Below are 21,808 nucleotides of genomic sequence, written 5' to 3' on the forward strand. Positions count from 1 at the left end.
GAGCCACTGGGCAGGGGAGCAAGCTTAGGACTCAGAGAGAACTGGGTTTGCATCCAAGATCTGCCACTTACTAGCCACGTGCCCTGGTGAAGTTATTTAATCCCCCAAAGCCTCTGTTCTCACCTACAAACAGAGACTCTTAGAGCGGCTATCTCAGAGAGCTGTTGTCATGGTAATTTGCTGACACACAGGTTCAGCCAGGATAGTGCTGGCTGTGGGTACCAGAATTCCCAATGCAAATGGGCTCACAGAACACAGACATTTGCTGGGTCGAGTTGCTCTGTTAAGAGCGGGGCAGGAGAGAGGGTTGGCCTGTAGCTGGCCTGGTCTCTCTGCCTCTTCCTCAGCCCTGCTCTCTTACACATGCCCTTCAGCTCCAGGCTGGTGTCCACAGGCCAGGAAAGCCATCCTCTCAGGGTGTCCCTCATGAGTGAGGAAAGGTCCAGGAGCCCTCAGCTACCTCACACCTTCCCGCACTGATCGCGGGCCCCAGGTGGGCGACTGCTCATTTGAAGCTGGTCGCTGTCACACTGTAGGTACCAGGCGCCGGCTGGTGGAACTGGTGGAAGAGATGAAAGACCATCACGAGCTGAGAGCCGTCAGCTGGGGTCAGTGCCCCAAACCGTAAGGGTGGAAGTACACTGAGGAGAAATGCACACGTACATAAAATGTTCCTGGCATGGAATTAGCCCTCAAGGAATGGAAACTGCTATTGTGGTAGTTGTGTACACAACAGACATTTATTAGACGCTTCCTGATAGAACACATTGGTTTTTCTCTTCCTCAAAGCAGAGTGAAACAGCCGACTTTAAACTCAGCACGATTTCAGTGAGTCTGCTTTTCCAGCCTCCACTCACCCTCTCTCCCAGCTCCTCCAGACCACGGCGTCCACCAACGATCCCAGCGAAGCCTCCTGAACGTGGAAGCACCTTCAGTGTAAGTGTGAGCCTTCGGCAACTGCATCAGAAACATGGTTTTCTTCTAAGCGAGGCTTGTTACTGATCAAATGCTCCCATGAAACTTTCATAAGGTTATTATAGAGCCTGGCTTTCACCTTCTAATACTCAAGCTGTCTCATACAGTCGCAAAGAGACAACAGAACCAGAAGCATTGATTAAGTGCTCCTGTAAATCAATACAAACAGCCATAGCCTTTCGGCCGCTGTAAGAAAAGTGATGCACGATCTTGGCCTTATCTGTTGGCCTCCAGAGCTTGTGGTCAATGTCCCCACCACAGGGGCTGTCGCTGTGGGTTCCAGTCTCAGGGTTGGGATGGACTAAAGGAGGTCTCCAACGTGACAGATCGGTTTGAAGGGTGAAAGTCACCAATTTCAGGCTGTCCCATAAAGGGAATTTTAGAGACAAGAAAAGGGGAAGATTCAGAAGGGTGTGTAAGCTGCTATTTAATAAGATATTGGGATCCTTGAAGGACCTTCCTCAGGTTCTCAAGAGGGCTGCATCGCAGCCAGGAGAGTCTGCAGAGCTCAGGCAACTAGATACGGCCTACAAGGCACGATAGATGAATAACGCTATTCACATATCCTGTTCCTGCCCCATAATCTCACATACGCCCTGGCCCCGAACCCACACAAACACACGCACACCCGTGGGCACCACACTGGCCATTAGGCACAGGCGTAATTTCTCCCAGGGGCTCTACGACCCATTTCTGGGCAGGACTGCGGACTTCGGCTTCTTTCCGTATCCCAGAGTTCCTCCAGAGACTATGACTGCTCTCTTCTGCTTCTGGGATGTAGGGACGCTTACTTGTTCAGAGTGATATTCCCAGACCCCTGTTCCTGATGTTCAACCCCCTCAGACACATCTTCTCTGCAGACACTGGGAGGCAAGCGGGGAAGGGGAAGTGGTAAAGGTCACGGGAGGGTAAGAAAAAGCAACCAACCAGCCAGACGACGCAAAAAACCAAAACCACTGGAGGAAAATTCTGGCAGAGAAAAAACCAGAGGAAACTTTGTACAAATAAAAAGGCCTCCAACTCTTCCAAAGGCTTCTGCCAGCAGAGCGCTCACTGAACCTCGTGCTTAGAGGGTTACGCGTGTAATGGGAAAAAGTAAAATATACTTAATAAAAACCACCTGCTACGGTTTTTGAGAATTGGCATCCGTTTCCCCACACTCATCCCTTAGAATACCTGACTTGGTTCTTTGTTAGAAACTCTGTTCAGAATCAAAGGGATGAGAGAACTGGGAAGGGTGGTAATGCAGGAAGAAGGGACAAAATCAGAGACGGCGACGATTAAAGCCAAGTTGTGAGGGTGGACAGCTGTGCCCCGGCTGGGTGTGTGGGAGGGAGGCCCCAGCAGCCTCCCCAAGAGCCCCACTGCTCCGTGAGCATCCTGGTAGCAAATAACGGAGAGACGTGGGAGGCAGCACACCTGGAGCTCCAAGCGCACTCCGGGGAAGAGGCCGGCTCCACTGGACCCCTTCATCTCAGAGCTGAAACCTGGGGCTGTGCTTCCCAAGGCCAAATGGACACAGAAACAACATGGTGGCCGAGGCTGAGGTCAGAAACAGACACGGAGGTGTCCCGGGAGCCTGCTGAACACGGAGGCCCCGTCTGGGAGGTGAAGGGCAGGTGCGGCAGGGCGTGCGGGGCCCTGAAGACACCGCGGGACGGCGTCAGGAACACTGGTGGTTCTCACCCCAGAGATCCTGGAGAAACGCCCCCCCTCTCCACCCCCGGCTGCTGGGCATTAAGTCCTCCGCGGAGTAAGAAGGAACCCGAGGGAGACCTGGCGGCAGCAGGAGAAGGAGCCCGGCAGCCCGCGACTGATCCAGCAGGCTGTGGTGGATATCCTGCCTCAGTGAGGCTCCCTGGTAAGGAGGACAGAGCACCAAGCGCAGAGTCCCCGATGTTTATTTTCTCAAAGGCCCTGCCTGCACAAGACAGAGGCAGGGACTCCAATGCCACACAAATCCTGGAGCAGGGACGAAGGCGGCGTCCCAGTCCTGGCACTGCCCCGATCAGGCATCTGTTTGCCACGGGGGCTCCCCTTTGGCCAGGTGAAGTGGGCGGTGCTGCCCTTTCTCAAAGCTGCAGGTGAGCAGGTAAGCGGAGACGCCAGAAACCAGCATCTGGAAACGCGGGTTCTCTGTGGCTCAGTGACAACACGGGGCGGGGGAGGCGTGGCTGTCAACATCCTCAGTGGGGCTGCTTAAACCCAGCTGAAGGGTGGTGCTTCTTCAGGAAAAAGCACCTGGTAGGGGACAGAGGAGAAGGAGACGCACAAAAATTCTTTAACGCTTTGCTTCATATTGTCGCCACTAATTTTAAAAGGAGAGACCAACTCACTTGGCACTTAATTTCGATCAACAGACAACATGGCTTCTGCTACCAGAGACTTAGAAATTTCCACTGCTTACTTACCCACTGGGAGAGATGAAAACGGCCTCGAAGGTCCCAGGGGTCTCAAAACCACCCAGGCAGTCCCTGACACCAAGAGCCCCTCCACCAAATCTTCACAGTTCCTTACTCTGAAGGAACAGCGTAAACCTCACATGTTATTTTACCACGCCTTAGATGAAAAGGTTTCAAAGGGCCCCAGCCCATGACTTAGGGGGACCTCAAGACGACTTCTACTGCCACCAGGCGCGTGCTCTGGACCAGACACAGGTGCGTGTAGGGGGCTGGCCTGAGCCTCACTCTGGATTGAAATAATTCGGTGGTGGAGAGCAAGGACTCTGGGGTCCTTGAAACCTTGCTTCAAGTCCTGGGTTTGCTCTATGACCTTGGGGGAGCTATTTACTTTTTCTAAGCCTCAACTGCTTCACCTGTAAAATGGGGTAAGAGTATCTATTCTGTATAGCTGTTGAGAGGATGAAATAAACTAATGCAAGGAATGCATACAGCAGGGTAGCAGGGACATCAGAGGCCCCAGGAGCTGGGAGCCGGGAGGCCTAGACCCAGCTAACCTCCCTCGCCTTTGCTCTAAAATGCTGTGAACACGTGGCAGCCGGGGAGCCCTCCTGCCTGGACCGGCCGTCTGGGTAGGAACTCACCCACTGCCTGCCTGGGCCCAAAGCCCAAAGCAAGGATTACAGAAGACCTAGAAGGGAGATTCCTTTTGACTAATACTCCAGGATTTTGCCACGAGGAGTGAAGCAGTCAGCGAGCCCTAGAAACACGTCTGTCTTGTTCACTCTGAGCTGGTCCCACCTCCTACACACAGGTTCTCAGGGACCCCCGGGGCCCGAGGCCACAGTTCCTCCTCCGAAGCAATATTAAATTTACTCTCAAGGTAAAAAAACAACCCAGTGCTAGGACTTCCCTGGCGGTCCAGTGGTTGAGACTTTGCCTTCCAATGCAGGGGGTGTGGATTCGATCCCTGGTCGGGGAACTAAGATCCCACGTGCCTCGCAGCCAAAGAAACCCAAAAAACATAAAACGGAAGCAATACTGTAACAAATTCAATAAAGACTTTAAAAAATGGTCCGCATCAAAAAATCTTCAAGAAAACGAAAAACAACCCAGTGCTTTGGTTTTCACTACTGCCCCCCAGGGAGGGAATCTGTCAAACAACAGGCCCGGGTCCCAGCTTTGCCAGAGTTGGAAGTGGCTGAGCCCGAAGTCAGGATTCTTGGGTTTTTTGTTTTTTGATTCCCGCGTGGATCTCAAGGGCATCATGCCGAGTGAGAAAAGCCAATCGCAAAAGGTCACATACTGAGTGACTCCATTTATATAGTATTCTTAAAATGACAAAATTATAGAGATGGGTGGTTGCTAGAGGCTGGGCGGCGGAGGAACGCAGGCCTGTGACCGTGAAGAGGAGCCCAAGGGAGGGGTTTTCACGGCGGCCCCGCGCTGCAGGAGCCGGCAGCAGTGCTCACGCCGGTCTGCACACGCACACCCCCTGCTCGGCTTCTCTGGGAGCCATCGTACCGTTATCTTTCAGTGAAAGGATGCCATTTGCAGCAACATGGATGGACCTAGAGATGCTCATACCAAGTGAAGTCAGTCAGACAGAGAAAGACAAATATCGTGTGATATCACTTACATGTGGACTCTAAAATGTGACACAAATGAACTCATCTACGAAACAGAAACAGACTCACAGACAGAGAGAACAGACTTGTGGTTGCCAAGGGGAAGGGGGAGTGTGGGAGTTTGGGATGAGCAGATGTAAACTATTACATATAGAATGGGTAACCAACAAGGTCCTACCGTGTAGCACAGGGAACTATGGTCAATATCCCGGGATAAACCATAATGGAAAAGAATATGAAAAAGAATGTATACATGTATGTACACGTCACTCTGCTGCACAGCTGAAACTAACACAACATTGTAAATCAACTAGACTTCAATAAAAAAATAAAGTACAGTTATGTTTCCAACAACAGGACAGCGTGAACTTCCTCAACGTTGGAAATTACTGAGCTAGAGGTCCGGATTCATGTTTGCTTTTTGTTGCTCTTTTTTGGGTGGCGTGCGGTGAGGCCATCTTTTATCGTATCTGAATTTGGGGCACTAGGGTGTTTTAAAAGCCAAACTAAACTAGTGAAGAGACAGAAGCCACACAACCTAACCTACTTCCTGGTGCCTTAGATTCTGCCGGTTCGAGGTTGCCTGGATCGCAGATGTTCACCCCGAGTAGGGTATGAATGAGGGAACTACATTTCAGCAGCGCACACACAATGTCCCCCCGCCCCCGAGGTTTCCCAAGGGCTGACGCCCTGAGACTTGGCACCGACACCACCACAACTGCAGCTGTGGTGACGGCTGCTCTGTCACTGCCCAGGCTGCACTGGTTGTTAAATATTTAAAATAGAACTCCTAGGCCTTACAAGACCTTATTTTGTATTCTAGAGAACGAAAACAGAAAACGAAAAGCAAAACAAATGCACAACTTGTTGATGAAAGTTTTATACTTTCAGGAGTCTTGAAACTTCTAATTTTTTTTCCTAAATGTAGGGCCTGTGATGAGTATTTTGAATTTAACTGTTGGAAAGAAATCTGTGACTAGCTTCGTGACTTGTAACTAACTCTTCTTGCTGTTACCATATGGTGTTTCCTTTAATAAAAACATTTTGCAGAAATAATGATAAAAAAATTACTTCAAGCTTCTAAAAATGTTAAGATGTTTCTGGCAATAAAAATACTCCTTATAATCATGTAGATAACTTTGCATCTGATAAACAGGAAAAATTCTGTTCTCCTTGTCACTTTATTTCTAAGTAAAAATGATGTACTGCACTGTCATTCATCCTGGGACGTTTTCTGAGTATCTTCTTATTCATTGACCTCTCTCTAGATTGCAGGAATGTACATTCAAGGATCCTGTTCTATTTACGTATCTGTTATGATCCCATTTCCTTTGCCTTTTTGCAACAGAACAACATACTCTATTGCTACACAGCTTTGAGCCACACTGTGTGTCAGTTATGATGGGTTCAGCTCCATGCAACAGGAGAAGCTGAGCTGGCTTCAAGGCATTAAAAATTTCTAGGGCTTCCCTGGTGGCGCAGTGGTTGAGAGTCCACCTGCCGATGCAGGGGACACAGGTTCGTGCCCCGGTCCGGGAAGATCCCACATGCCGTGGAGCAGCTGGGCCCGTGAGCCACGGCCGCTGGGCCTGCGCGTCTGGAACCTGTGCTCCGCAACGGGAGAGGCCACAGCAGTGAGAGGCCCGCGTACTGCAAAACAAACAAACAAACAAACAAACAAACTTCTGGAGGTGCAAGGCCAAAGTAGCTGTCTGGGAGGCCAGAGGGATCAGGACCCTTTCTTCTTTCTGTCTCACGGTCCTTAGCAAGCAGGCCGCCATCTTCATGCGCATCCCCTAGTGGCTACAAGATGGCTGCTCCGTCTCCAGGCCTCACGTCAGCATTGTGGACAGAAGGGCAGTAAAAGGACAAAGCGGCAGGCTGGGCAAAAAGGCTTCCGGAAACCGCATCCAGAAACTTCCGCTTCTTCTTATTGGTCGGAACTGGGCGGCATGGCCACTGCCAGGCCCAGAATAAGAGAGCTGTGGATGAGGGGTCAGGTCGGTGTCGCTCACGCTGCTGCAGAAGGGGGCTTGCCTGCCCTCCTGCAGGGTCTTACCTCCGAAGTGAGTCCTGTTTCTTGCTTCCCCACCTCTTTTTAGGGTCCCGGGGAGGGGTGGTCAGTGTGTGTACGGGGCTTTGGCTGCTCAGTTTCCCTTTATAAGAAGTAACCGTGCGATCTTCCTTCGCGTGGGCTTGTCTTGCTAATGTGTGGCACCTAGGAAGTCTGGTTTCATTTCCTTCCATTAATTCACAGGGCAAAGTGAAAGCGGAGTGGCTTTAAATCAATGTCTTCACCCTAAATAATCGGGCTGAGTGTGGAGGGAGGGAAGAAACCGCCCCGCGCACTAATGGGAACTGTAGACACAGGAAAGAGATGAGTGAGAGGGAAGGTACGTTATTCCACCTCACAGAAGCCGGAGCAGTGGATTGGTTTGCTGTGTATTTAACCATCACTCTCTCTCTCTCTTTTTTTTCCCCCCTCCTCTTACACTTTAATAAGCAATTTAACATAAATCCTAGGTCTTCCTTAGAACGCCTGGTACCTGTTTTGACAAGGTTCATATACAAGAAACATAAACAAACCTTCCTGTACCACAGGCTTCATTATTAATTTTACTCATTACAGTTAATGAAAAATCAAACGCCCAAATGGCTGGGCATGAGGTGGGCGAATAAGCTCTCCTCTCCTTAGATGAGAAATCCTACAGGAAGGAAGATAAATGCTTAGGGCTCAAATAGGCGGACGATTAGGTATGCCTGCTTAAACGACCCGCTTTACTGCCACTGCAGCTCAAGCTGTCACCTCCTGACAAATCTGCCTGCTGTTTGGACGGAGCTACCACCCTTCCCTACCTGGGAACCTTGTTCCCAGACCTCCTTGCCCAATTGCAAGTGAGAGCCGGGTGGCAGCAGACTCAAGTACAGCGCTTCGCCTTTCTGCACGAACCATCGTTCCAGATAACGCTCCCTCTGGAATGAATGTGGGGGTTCTAGCAGCTATGATGGCTTGAAATTTATGAGCTGAATTCATTCTGGTCTGTAATTAAGGCTCTGTAGTCATCTCTGTCATAAATATCCAAGGGTGCATGTAGTAAACAAACCAACCAACCTGGAGGTTAAACTGGAAATATGTTTCTTGCTTTTGTTTCAAAACTAATATTATCAGTTGGGTTTTCTGCATTTTAATATAACCCACCACTTCTAAAGTCCACAGTTCCAGCTGATGGGTCTTTATGGGAATAAATGTGGACTGAATCTTCTCCTAAGAGGCTGCTTGGCCCACTGCGTGGGTCTTTGTAGAAAGGAAGTCAATAGATGGCAAAAAACCCATGTTTTTAGAGTAAAAAATTCCCCCCCCTGTTTTAGGGGGTGGAAGCCATGGTCTTACAAGGATTAAAGCAAGTGTGCCATGAAATTCCCTGCTATAATCTGAAGTGAGTCAGGACACACTTCACTTAGATTGGAAAACGAAAACCATGTGACTGACATAGCTTCAATTTCCTCTGCTGAAAACCAAATCCCATTTTCACTGGTGGGTATTTCATTCATCTTTGCTTTTTTGGTTTTTTAATTACATAGCAGAAAGTGCTACTGTAATTTCCTCCCTGTGTAATGACAGCATTATTCATCAAGAAGCTTTTAATTCTACACAGCAATTGCTTCTCTTCAAAAATCTGATTTCAATCTCCTCAGAGGCAGAAGGGTATGATTTTTTGACCTGAGGGTTAATTATCTGCAAACAAGTTAAAATCACACAAAACCTCACCCTGGGAAAAGGGAATCCAGGCGTGACCTTCAGGCTACCTGTCTTGCTGTCAGAGGGTGTGGAGCGCAGGTGGCCTGGCACCCCTGCCCATGGATCCCTTGTCTGTCCTGTCAGACTGCACCCCGCCAGGGAGGCCACGAGCGCCTCGATCTCAGCTTATCTTCAGAGCTCAGTTTCTGGCACATAGGAAGGACTCGATAAACGTTTGCAGAAGTGACCTGAATTGAAGGGACGGTGAATGGAGGAACAGGCTTTGAAATATTCCTGATTAAAAAAAAAGTTAAGTGTATGAAAAGGCCCTATTTCTGGACAAACAAAAAGAGCGAAGCAATGAGGAGACTCACTAGGGGCCGTCTGGGGACCAGGGATGGGGCTGGTGGCGGGGGCATGGCCGCCCCGTGGGACCCAGTCTCTTCTTCCCAGACTCTCCTCTCACAGCCACACCTCCAGGGACGCGTGTTCCTCTCCCCAGCTTCTCCAGTTCTCTTTTGGTGGGCCCAACACTCACTTATTCATTTGTTTTATTTTAATTTGGAAGCCTTTCTGAACACAAGTATGCTCGATGCTGGAACTCGGGGCAGTGGGCTGGAGGGAGACAAGGACCATTGACACCTGAGTGCCAGGTGCCAGGTACCACGGCTTGCACGGCCCAGCACGAACCCACCTGACACCCACGGCCCCTGGCGGCTGAACGCAAGGTGGTCCCTGCCCTCGAGGGCACCCGATGCTGGCACTCGGTGGGTGCTGACCAATGAGCTGTATTGTTTATGAGGCTTCGGGTCCGGCGAGGAAGGATGCACGTTAAGAAGCAACGCAGAGCGTGTACAGAGCTCCAGAGCAGCGGAGCGCGGGAGGGGCCGGAACCCTGAGGCACACAGGATCCTGGGGCAGACTCTGTGATGGGGTCACAGGAGCCCGGGGAGGAGAGCCGGAGAAGGGAGGCAGGGGCTGCTAAGGATCTGCACGGCCAGGCCACGCTGCAGCCCAGACGACACGGGACACTGGACACGTGGCGTGATAAATCACGCTGGGACATGGAGGAGGGAGAGGTCCGCAGCCGTGCTAACAAACGCTGAGGCCCCGAGCCGGGCCAAGGGGCCCCATTTTTATGATCTTCAATTTTTAATGGGAAAGGATGTCTGAGAAGACAGACTTCAAACAGCGCGCCCCAAACCGAAAGCTCCATGGGCCTCGATGGATTTCACTGCAAAGGGACTTTGAGCTCCAAGTGCACAGTACGGCCCCACTCTGCCCTCTGACACAACGTGACCCACAGAAGGATGTGCAGGAGATCAAGGGCAGGACAGAGGGAAACTGTTCATTAAAAACCTCGCTTGCCGCGTGGGAGCCATGGCTTTGAAGATGGGGCCCAGAGCCGAGGGTGGGGTGGGACACACTAGTAAAGAATGACCTGGTCCAAGGCGTCAGTAGTGCTGGGGTGGAGAAGCCCGGCTTAGGGTGCTTTAGGTCAACCCCTTGGGAAATGGGCAGGTTTTCTGAGGGTAAGTGAAGGAATATAGTGCGTAATTTTATACTTGGAAAACTGTGCTTCAAAACCAAGCAAACAGAAAACAAAAACAAAGCAGGGAAGCCTGCTGCTGAAGAGCGAGAGGGCAGAGGCACCTGAGAATGAGCCGGACCCCATCCCTCCAGAGGGAAGAACGGAACTCTGAATCTATAGGACCTCACAGCACGGTGACAGATCCTAAAACTTTCCAGAGAGGAAAATAAAATGAGCACGTGTGTCATCTTTGAAAATACAAGTAGTTGGATGCATGTTGCCTCTTCTGAACAAAGCTTCTCTGTGATGGGACTGTGTGCCTCCCCCTGCCTGCTCCCCCGAATTGCCTCAGATACCCCCTGCTCCAACCTCCTCATTCCGCGGCACTCTCTGCCAGGTCCAGGCCCGGCCCCAAGGCCAGGCTCTGAGACCCCTCCGGCCGGGCTGGAGTGTGGGCTCCACGCAGGCTCAGGGTGCCTGGCCCTCTGCCCTGCCCTTGGGAGCGCCCAGGACAGACAAGAGCCCTGACCGGGCACGGCCCGAGACCGACGGGGCTCTGGGGGCACCTCGTTCATCAGCACAAGCCATTCATTTCAGCTCCCGAGAGAGGAAGTTGAGTCAACACGCACTCAAGACCACGTCCACCACCAGCTGCACAGGGCCTGGCTCTTTCCCACAGAAGGAATATTGATGCCGCCTGGGATTAAAGCCTGCTTTGCTCAAGTGCCCCTTTCGGTTAAGTTGTGAGAAGCGGAAATCATAGCCATCTGCAACGTGAGTGGGCACTTTGGGTGCTGAGAGCCATCGCAATCCAGTGCCAGCTTCCCGAGCAGCACGGCTCCCAACAGGCTGCAGGACGGGTGCTGTCAAAAGCATGCTGCCCAGCGCTACAGACAAGGGGCCCTTTGCGCCACCTTCAAAAGTCAATGGAAGGGACTTCCCTGGTGGTGCAGTGGTTAGGAATCCGCCTGCCAATGCAGGGGACACGGGTTCGAGCCCTGCTCCGGGAAGATCCCACATGCCGCAGAGCAACTAAGCCTGTGCGCCACAACTACTGAGCCTGCGCTCTAGAGCCCACAAGCCACAACTACTGAGCCCGCGTGCCCCAACTACTGAAGCCCGCACACCTACAGCTCATGCTCCACAAGACAAGCCACCGCAATGAGAAGCCCGCGCACCACAACAAAGAGTAGCCCCCACTCGCCACAACTAGAGAAAAGCCCGCACACAGCAACGAAGACCCAACGCAGCCAACAACAACAACAACAAGAAGTCAATGGAAGGAGGAGTGGTGAGTCCACGTGGGGTGGCGTCTGGGACAGCTTCCACACAGCAGGCTCAGCAACTGCTACAAAGCTGGGTCCCCAGATGCAGGGCCAGCAGCCTCAGAGAGTGGAAAACGTTACCAGAAAGCACAGCCCACGTGGGGCAAGTACCTGGTTATTTCCTGGGGAAGCGCGATCACAGGAGGCTCGGGACCGGGCTGGGCATTTCCAGGACTCGAAACTGAGTCTCGGCATCCTTCCCCCGGCTCGGCTGCCCTGAGGTTCCGGGCTTGCCTTCTCATTTAAACCACCTGGCTGCCAGTACAGCTTTCCACAGTACACACCGTGTTTCTCTGTCACTTACTACAGGGACATGCGGCAGGAGAGAATGACGTGAGCTCGGTCTCCGCTTTGCCAACAGCAAAAATCATTTTGAAGAAGGCATCCTTTCTAGATGAACAAAATTATTCTTCTATACAGCCACGCCCCACTCCCCATCATAAATAGTCAATTTCAGCTTAAGCAAACCTTGCTTCAAAAATAGCGGAAAAGGGGCTTCCCTGGTGGCACAGTGGTTGAGAGTCCGCCTGCCGATGCAGGGATCACGGGTTCGTGCCCCGGTCTGGGAAGATCCCACATGCCGCGGAGCGTCTGGGCCCGTGAGCCATGGCCGCTGAGCCTGCGCGTCCGGAGCCTGTGCTCCGCAATGGGAGAGGCCACAGCAGTGAGAGGCCCGCGTACAGAAAAAAAAACAAAAAACGGAAAAAAAGCAAAAAAAAACCCCCCAATAAATCTGTAATGCTCTAAACCCCATAATTTCCCTCCAAGTGTCACGATGTGAAAGTCCCCTGCAGCACATCAGCAAGCAATGAGACCATCCCCAGCTACTGGCCTACTGAAGCAAACCCAAATCACTGGGTAGAACTGCAGGCCAGGCATAATTCCTCTATTTACATTTCTCATGACACTATCCCTGTGACTGGAAACTCCTGCTACCATTCAGAATTAACAAAGGATGCAGGCACTGTTGATGAAACATTAATGACCAATTTGCAAATGTTCTAGGACCGCTTTAGTTCATCACGGCCCATCGCTGCGGCACTCACCCACCTCCCAATTTAGTCTCTCAATTATTCAGCATCCATTAGGCGCCCACGGTAAGCTAAGCTCCGAGAGACCTTCACCCACAGCACCACCCCTCTGACACTCCATGCACCCGACGGTCTCTCTGCACAGGCAAATCGACCTTGGCCTTGAGGCAGGAAGCTCATTTAGAAATCATCCTCTCTGGGCATCCCTTGCATTACATCTCCAAGTGCTGAGGACACAGGGCAATGAGCCTGGTGGGATAGAAAGCTCCAGGAACTCTTCCGGGTGGTCCCAATGCATTGAAGGGAAACACCTGAAAATGAGGTCCCTGTGGTACCTCAATCTGTGAATTCTTCAGAGACCCACGTTATCTGGCCTTAATTAATTAATTCAGCCATTTATTAAATATTTACTGAGCGCCTACCGTGTCGGCGGCACTGTCTCACATAGAAGGAGGTAAGAGTAACTCAGCGGAGGGCTGCGCGCTGCGGTGTGTTAAGAGACAAGTTCTGATTGCACAGACATGGGCCCACCTTCACCCATGTGGAGCCAGGGACCACGGAGGAAGGATGAGGTGAGAGACATGGAAAGGCCCTCCTCGCTCCAAACGACACCCCTCTCTGCCTGTTACAGACTCGGATGCATCCTGAGTCCCAAAGATCCCCAGAAGGACCTTCTGACTCCAGACGGTCCCCAAGTGCGCTTTCTTCATAATTACCTGAAACCCCCCGGGTAGCCTTTCTGGTCTTTATTTAGACACAAAGTCCCTGACCTGGTCTTTCCTTGTTCTGGCCACTCGGCACCATGCCGTTACCTCTGAAGAGTGATGGCGAATGTAAGTGACACCATGACCAAGGTGAAAGCAGCAGGTGCTGTGAAACAGGTACAAACGAAATGTTCCAGGGGACCAGGGGAGACAGAAAACTCAAGGCAGAGGGACGGGGTCTGACCGCAGAGGCGGCATAATGGGAGCTGGCCCCCCAGTGATGGTCTCTCCAGTGAAACCCATGATGGGGAACGCAACCTCTATCCCCTACCACGGCAGCTGTGGCAGCCACTGCGTTTACAAGCAATTTCCTGGGTGCCAAGCGCTGGAGTCATGCTTTTCCTACCACGACAGCACACTGACAAAGGTATTATTAATCCCATTTTCGAGATGGTCAAAGTGAGCTCAAGGAGGCTAAATGTCTTACCCAACGTCATGCCATTTGCACATGATGGTGGCAGAGCTGGAATGTGCGTCCAGTTTGTTTAACTGAGGCCATCACTGAGACGACTTGAGGATGCTGCACGTTCATCTCGTGTCCAGTTACCCAGCACGCTCACTCTGCGAGGGCCCGAGTCCCTGGGGAGTGTGGTCTGTTGCTGAGAGCTGGTGCAGGAGCCACTGGCAGCTCAAGGCGTTTCCAAGAGTAGAGAAAGTGGTGCGCTCTGGGGCTAAAGCGGGCGGCGGAGACCTCGGCTCTGGGGACCATGGGCTGGTTCCTTTAACTGCTGGTTCTTTTAACTGGTTCTTTTCCCACCGCCATCAGCAGCCTCTAGTCTCTGCCAAAACAATGGCTGTTCTGCAGTAGGGGGTCTCTGAGGTGCAGGGACCCTCAGGCTCCCTCCTTTTTTTTTTTTTTTTTACAGTAACCCACGTGGGAATAGAAAAAAGGTTTTCAAAAGAAAAAAAAAGGCAAAGTTTCTCTTTGTGTTTCAACTGCAGGGTGGGAGGAGGTGAGATCTCGGAGCAGGTACCATGGTGGGGGCGGGGGAAGGAGAGGGTGTGGGGGATGGAGTGCGGAGGGGGAAGCAGGCCCAGCCTTCCAAAAGCAGGCCTTGCCAGGCTGGTGTGGCCACTGCCCTACCCTGACATCACTTAACTGCTCAAATTCACCCACGTTCCTAACCATGAATGTTTCTAAAATAACGACCATGACAACGATGGCAATCGGAACACAAGATAACACTTCCCTAGCACTTTTTCACACGCCAGGCACTACTCCAAGAGCCTCACACCATCAACTCATTCAATGTTTACAAGTTCGTAGGTATTATTGTTGCTGTTTTACAGATGTGGAAACTGAGGCCCGGAGATGGCCGGGATCTGAACGCAGGCAGCTGGGCTGGACGGGCCACGCTTAGAACTGTTTATAACAACTGCCTCAAAACTTAGATCTTATTTCTCTCCCCACTCAAACTCTTTTCTCACCTCTTCTTATCAAGTTCAGTTACTGACTGTCAAGTTCAGTTCCGACTCGTCAGCTGGCACTTAAGGCCCCGCACAGCCTCCCTTCAAAGTCGCTTTCTCCCCAGGAACCTCCTTCGGCCTGCTCCATTCCCTGCGTGAGGCCCAGAGTGTTGCTGTTTTTGGCCAGTAGTGCTTGGTCTCTCTTTCCCATGCGTTGGCCGGGAATGTCCTCCCCTCTGTTTCTGCAGATCCAGATTTCACCCACTTTCCTGTTCTAGGAGCTTCCTTCCCATATGCTCATCCCCCCACCCGCCCCCGCTGGCCCTGAGCTCCAGAAACAACGCTCTGTGACGTCTTTCTCCCACCTTGACATTGGAGCTTCGTGCAGGAGAGGAGCCGATCATAGTGCACAGCACATTTGTCTCTGCTCTCATCAGTCCTGGTACTGCCCCCTTCTCACATCTCCCCTCCACTCCGTATTTCTGATTGACCCTCAAAGTCTGGAAGGAGCGGTTTTGGGAGGGCATTCTTCTGCTTTGGTTTCCTTCTAGGGTCTCTGCGGCTTTGAAGAGAGGAAAAGCTCTGGCTCAGCTTTTCTTCTCTTAGGTATAGTTCATTAGAAATTATCCTTCCTGCCAGAATCGTAACAAACAGATGCATACTTCTACCCCCCTCAGGCCGAGTCTGGCTTCATTTATTACTAAACCTACCCCATCTCCTGGGCTAGCAGGTAACCCAGCCTACAGCCTGGAGGACACAGCAGGGGCCATCCTGATCTATTGCTCTAAGTTCTAAGAAGCCCTCTGAGCAGGGGTGGGAAACTGCCTGCCTGCTTCTCAACCCCACTCGGGGCTTCACCCACTTAGTACCCGGCCCCAAGGGGTTATGGTATGACCCTTCTCATTTGGGAAAATATCTTCTATTTTCTACATGATCCTAAGTTTCCTAGAGGTTGGCTTCATGTTCTATTTTTCTTTATATCTCCCACAGTGCCTTGTACGCAACCTGCCACTTAACAGACATTCAGTACATTTTTGATGAATGAATAAATGACTTTTTCCAACAGGACCAATATGATACACCCACAAAGAATAAATTAATAATAAATAATAATAAACATCATATTAGAGGTCCTGACCAGTGTAACAAGGCAAGAGAAAAAAAAGAAATTAAAGGCATATGGATTGGAAAGGAAAAAATAAAATTCTCTTATTCACAGATGACATGATTTGCCTCATAGAAAACCCCAAAGGATCTATAAAAAGGCTACTAAACTTTAGTAAGGTCACAAAATACAGGGTCAGTATTAAAAAATCAATTATTTTCTATAAACTAGCAATGAACAATTGGGAAATGAAAAATAAAAACAGCATTTGCAATAGCATCAAAAAATATGAAATATGTAAGAATAAGTCTAAGAAAATAAATGCCAAATACATAGCCTGAAAAGTACCAACATTGATGACATAAATTAAAGAAAATCTAAATAAATGGCAAGATATGCTATGGTAATGGACTGAAAGACGCAATAGTATTTTTTTTTTAATTTTTTTTATTTTTGCGGTACACGGGCCTCTCACTGCCGTGGCCTCTCCCGTTGCGGAGCACAGGCTCCGGACGCGCAGGCTCAGCGGCCATGGCTCACGGGCCCAGCCGCTCCGCGGCATGTGGGATCTTCCCGGACCGGGGCACGAACCCGTGTCCCCCGCATCGGCAGGCGGACTCCCAACCACTGCGCCACCATGGAAGCCCTCAATAGTATTTTGATGTCAATTCTTCCCAGACTAACCTACAGATTCAACAGAATTCCAATCAAAATCTGAGGAGAAGTTTTTGCAGAAATCAACAAGCTGAATTTAATTTTTTTTTTTAATGGAAAAGCAAAGGGATAGCTAAAACAATTCTGGAAAAGAACAAAGTTGGAGGGCTCTTACTACCTGATTCCAAGATTTACTATAAAGCAACAGTAATCAAGCCAGTGTAATATTGAAGGAGAGACACATAAATAAAATGAACAGAACAGAAAATCCAAAACAGACCCACACGTACATGGTCAGCTGATTTCTGAAAAAGGTGAAAATGCAATAAAACTTCATTTCACTCAGTGGTGAAAGGAGAGTCTATTCAACATGGTGCTAGAACAACTGGATATCCACAACCAAAAACAGTAAAGAAGAAACCTCAATTCACAAAAAATTATTTCAAACTAAAACTACAGAATGTCTGGAAGAAAATCTTTATAATCTTGGATTAGGAGAAGATTTCTTAGATACAACACCAAACATAGGATCCGTAAAAGACAAAAACTGATGAACTGCTCCTTAATCTAAAGAAAATAATTTAAAAAATGAACAAAAGATATGAACAGGCAGTTCACCAAAGACATACAGATGACAGATAAGCACATGAAAAGATACTTAACATCATTTGATACTAGCAAAATGCAAATTAAAAGCACAGTAATTTATCACTACATCTATCAGACTATCTACAAAACCAACGAACACACCAACAAACAAAAAAGTCTGACAATACCAAGTGCTAGTGAGGATGTTGACCACGTGGGACTAGCACACATCGTTGGTGGGAAGGTAACCGGAACAGTCACTTTGGAAAACAGCTCGGTGGACTCTTACAAAGTTACACACACACCTAGCAAAGGACCAGCAATCACACTCTTGAGCAGTTACCCAAGTGAAATGCAAACTTGTGCACACGAACACCTGCCTGTGAATGTCTAGCAGCTTTATACATATTTGACAAAAATCGGAAACAACCTGAACGTCCCTCACTCGGGAAACGGGCAGACAAAGTGTGGTTCATTCACACAATGGGACACTACTCAGCAATGAAAAGGAACACGCTCCTGACACATAACGACATGGATGAATCCCAAAGGCATCGAATGAATGGAGGAAATCAGGTTCAGAAAGTTATTTCACATGGCTCCGTTTATATGACGCTCTGGCAAAGGCAAAGGTATATGGTTCGAAAGCAAATCAGCAGATACTACGGGTTGAGGATGGAGGCAGGGCCAGCTAAGGGGGCACAAGGGAAAAGGGAACTGGGGGTGACGGTGGGACCGTTCTGTATGATGACTGGTAGTGATTGCATGACTGTGCTTGTTGAAACTTGCAGAACTGTCCACAAAAGGAAGATTTTTACTCTATGTAAATATACCTTAATTTAAAAATAGAAAACAAAATTATAAGCAAGTTAAAGAAAATTTTAAGTTCATTGGAAACTTGTGAAACCAAAAAAACCCCTTCCTGTCCTGGCCTTGGTCCACGGGGCAAAATGGGCTTTTTTTCAGTCACCTAAGCCCTACTTCGGCAGCATTTTGGAAACTACCCACAGAAGTCCCCTGAAGTTCTTCTGTCTTGTCCATCCCATACGCTGCCTATTTCCCCACCTGCCTCTCGCTCTCCAATCACCTCCCCTCTGCAGCCCCCTGAGCTCTGCCCAGCTCTCCATTCCTATCCACGCTGCTGCACAGGAAGCCTCCCCGACGGTGCAAGGTGACAGGATTACCACCCTCCTCCCGGGAATCGCCTCCGCCGGGAGGCTCTGGGGCGCCCCTGCTGGGGGTGGCGCTGGCGGCCACCTTGGGTCTCCGACTCACACCCCTGCGCCAACCCCTTCCTTAGGAGAGGGTTTAAGTTTCTGGAAGCTGCCTGGCCTGGCAGATTCCAAGCGTCTATAAGAGAACTGAGGTCATGCGGTGGGAGAAGAGCCCTGAAATTGAACACAGTGGCCTGGCACCGTCTCCCGGGTCACCCATCCCCGCTGTCCTGGGGGAACGTGCCTGTCACCAGCAGGGCCCCTCACAACTGGGACTGCCTGCTGCTGCAGCTGCTTCTAACATTCATTTCAAGACACACTTTGGCCGAAAGCCCTGAAACCTCTTTTCAGGAAGAAAGCATGGAGCCTCCCGATTTCATTTTGTTGCTGTTTTTTCTTTTTTTTTTCTTTTTTTTTTTACTGCTTGTTCAAAGAACAATAAGATAAAAATATCATCCTTGGGTGAAGTGAATTTAATTCAAACATTCTTAAGAATAGACTGAACAACCTTTTCCTCACAAACAAAACAAAAAAATGAGCCTGCTTCATTCTTGGTTTTCCTCAGTTACACAAAGAAAGAAAAAAAGGAAAGAAACACGGAGAATTTACAGGAAAGAGAATTTTCACCCGCCCGTCACAGGTGACCAAGGAACCTTATAACGTGCACTTCCGGCATTACTCTATTAAGCCTTCTCAGCAAGTCTACGAGAGGGATTCTGCTACCGTCCCACATTACAGATGAAGACACCGAGGCCGGGAAGGGTAGCGATGAGTCCAAGGGTGCAGAGTTGGCGGTGCGTAAAGCCAAGATTTGAACCCAAGCAGTCTTAGCCCAGGACCCATGCTCTTAGCCAGATGCTGCCACTCTATCTGCACAGCTGTGGTCAGATCGAGATGCAGCTGCCTTTTGACTTGTGAAGAAATGAAAGAGGTGTTAGTGTTAGATGTGTTTCTTCTCCACTTTCTTCTTTTGTACCACCACTCGAGGTCAGAACTGGAACTCTGACGAGGACCCACGTCTCTGTGTGGGCTTCCCCCAACCGGTCCTCCCGACTCCCCAGCCGAGGTCGTTACCCTTCCGAATTTCTGTCCGTTATCCCATGTCTTTTTTTCAGGCAGCCTTATCACAAACTATAATAGGTTTAGAAGCTATTTTTCCTTTTATAACGAGGATCACGCTACGCTATATGTGATCTTGTGGGACTTTTCCCACTTATGTTCACAACGTTTACAACCAGGGGTTAGGATTTCAAATCGAGCTGTGGTCATTTAGAAGAAAGGAGGGGGAGGGGGTGAAGACACAACCTCCTGGGGGCAGTACAAGGTGGCCATCACCCTGCTGTTGGGCTCAGTCGCCTCTGGGTCCTCACTGAATGTAGGATAAAATCCTGCTCCTTCCCTTGCTTTCTAAGGTCCAATCCAGGGGGACATCTTGACTATCTTGCTGACCCCTTCCACCCCACCTCACTCACTATGCTTAGCAATGTGGCCCTGGTCCTCTCTCTGCTTCCAGAACATTCTTGCCTTGGCGGCTGAGCTACCTGTCCCACTCTACCTGCCTGAAGTTTCAGCCGGAAGTTACCTTCTCTGAGAGCCTTTCATGATCACCCCTCTGTCACACCGCCCTGCTTTATTTTGGGGACAGCATCCCCGGCATTTTGGGTTTGTTATCTGCCTTCCCCCTCCACAGGAAGAAAGTCTTGCACAGGTCAAGCTGTGTACCTAATGCAGACCTCTGGGGCTCCCCAAGACCCTTTCAAGAGCTCATAAGCCCAAAAAACCAATTTCACTATAATAAGACTTTATGCGCATCCTCCACCACGTTGACATTTGAGCTGTCGGTGCAAAGGCAAGCGAGGTAAGACTCCTGGTGCCTCAGCACGGATCCCAGTAGTGGCATCAACCTATTCTAGTGTTCATGGAACGTTTCACCATCTCACACTTGCAGGGAAAAAATTCCAGTTTCACTTAAGCATCACCTTTGTCAACTCTTTACCCTTGAGCGCACAAGTCTTGTGTACATTCTGTGTGACTAAACAGGAAACACAGAGCACTTCCGCTACACCCTGAAGTGCAAGGGTTGCCTCAAGGAAGAGCACTTCCGTGATTGAGTTGTCAGCAGTTTTCTTCGTGGAACAGCAAGTTTAGGTGAAAGAACGGACAGACAGAGGATGGCAGAGATTTTCTCAAAAAATGAATGAAGTGAACCTGCCACTTCAAGAGGTGACAGTATTTTTTTGCCAAAGATAAATTTCAAGCTTTCAAGTGAAAATCTGAATTTTGGAAAACTCGTATCTGCCAACTCTTCCCAATACTTGAGACATGTCTGAGGAGACTGGTGGTGATGTTAGTGGAAGTGATTTTTTTGATCTTGGGTAATGAAAGGTGTCGACATTGGAAAGGGCTGCACAACTCAGTGAACCAGTATTTTCTAACTGCCTCCTGCACGTGTCACTAAACCACGCGCAGGTAAAACAGCCATTCAAATGGCAAGACAGACTAATGGATTTTGATGTAACTAATAAAAAGTTCACTGATGGGGTTCCAGATCCCTCAGCGCAACTAACTTGTAAGAAACCACTGCTTGTTGAGTTTTAGTGTAATATCAAAGACTCCCCAGAATCTTTTCAAAAGGCTATTAAGACACGTCTCCCTTTTTCTACAACGTATCTGTGGCAAAGCTGAATTCTTCATGTACTTCAACCAAAAGAACTTAGAGCACGAGATTGAACACAGAAGCTGATATAAGAGGCCGGCTCTCTCTATTAGGCCAGACATTAAAGAGATTTGAAAAAATGTAAACCAATGCCATTCTTTTCATTAAAACTTTTAGTTATTTTTCATAAACACGTGTTATTTCTGTGCATGTGCAATGGTTTCATGATTATGTCTAAATGAATTAATAAAATACTTTAAAATATCACATTTAAAATTTTCACATGGTCGACACCAGTAGATGTAACCCCATGTAAACAAGAGCTCCCTGGGGTCCTCAATGATTTTTAAGAACATAAAAGGGCTCTCGAGACTAAAAAGTTCGAGAATCTCTGTTCTAGTGGCTAGTGCGTGCTAGGTACTTGATAAGCGTTGTTGAATGAACATACTAAAGACACATTCTCTTCAACGTTTGTCTACCTCCCGTCTCTCTTTGAAGACATCTCCGTGGAGGTTTAACAACAGCTCACGGCTTTAGAGTCACGCCAATGAGAGGAAGACCCCGTATCGAGAACACGTGAACCCCTGAAGTCAGAAGTCTCCCTCAGAATCAGCATAAAGTCTCCGACATTATTATTTTTTCCATCCTTTCCTTTTTCTTTCATGCCCACATCGAGATACAGATGTTAAAACTAGTTGTAAATGTGCTTCGTGCTGCCTTAATCGTAATTACCGGCACTGCAGTGGAGTTTCTTTGTGTTTGCTGTGGTGCATGAGGAACGCAGGGGTCTAG

At 49.4% G+C, this 21,808-nt stretch overlaps 1 protein-coding gene across 7 annotated transcripts in view; it reads right to left on the reverse strand.

The window, feature by feature from the left end:
• The window catches only part of FARS2 (phenylalanyl-tRNA synthetase 2, mitochondrial), a 509,124-nt gene that overhangs the window by 155,219 nt on the left and 332,097 nt on the right, over positions 1-21,808 (reverse strand). The window contains exon 9 of one of the 7 annotated variants that reach the window (XM_060308102.2): positions 3,102-3,216. The exons of the other annotated variants lie outside the window; for them this stretch is intronic. Coding sequence (XP_060164085.1) covers positions 3,162-3,216 — 55 coding nt within the window. The 3' untranslated portion in view covers positions 3,102-3,161. Of the gene's footprint in view, positions 1-3,101; positions 3,217-21,808 lie in introns of those variants that run through there. 7 annotated transcript variants of the gene reach the window in all.

This window comes from Globicephala melas, chromosome 11 (assembly GCF_963455315.2).
Source record: "Globicephala melas chromosome 11, mGloMel1.2, whole genome shotgun sequence".
In the NCBI taxonomy this organism is placed as follows: Eukaryota; Metazoa; Chordata; class Mammalia; order Artiodactyla; family Delphinidae; genus Globicephala; species Globicephala melas.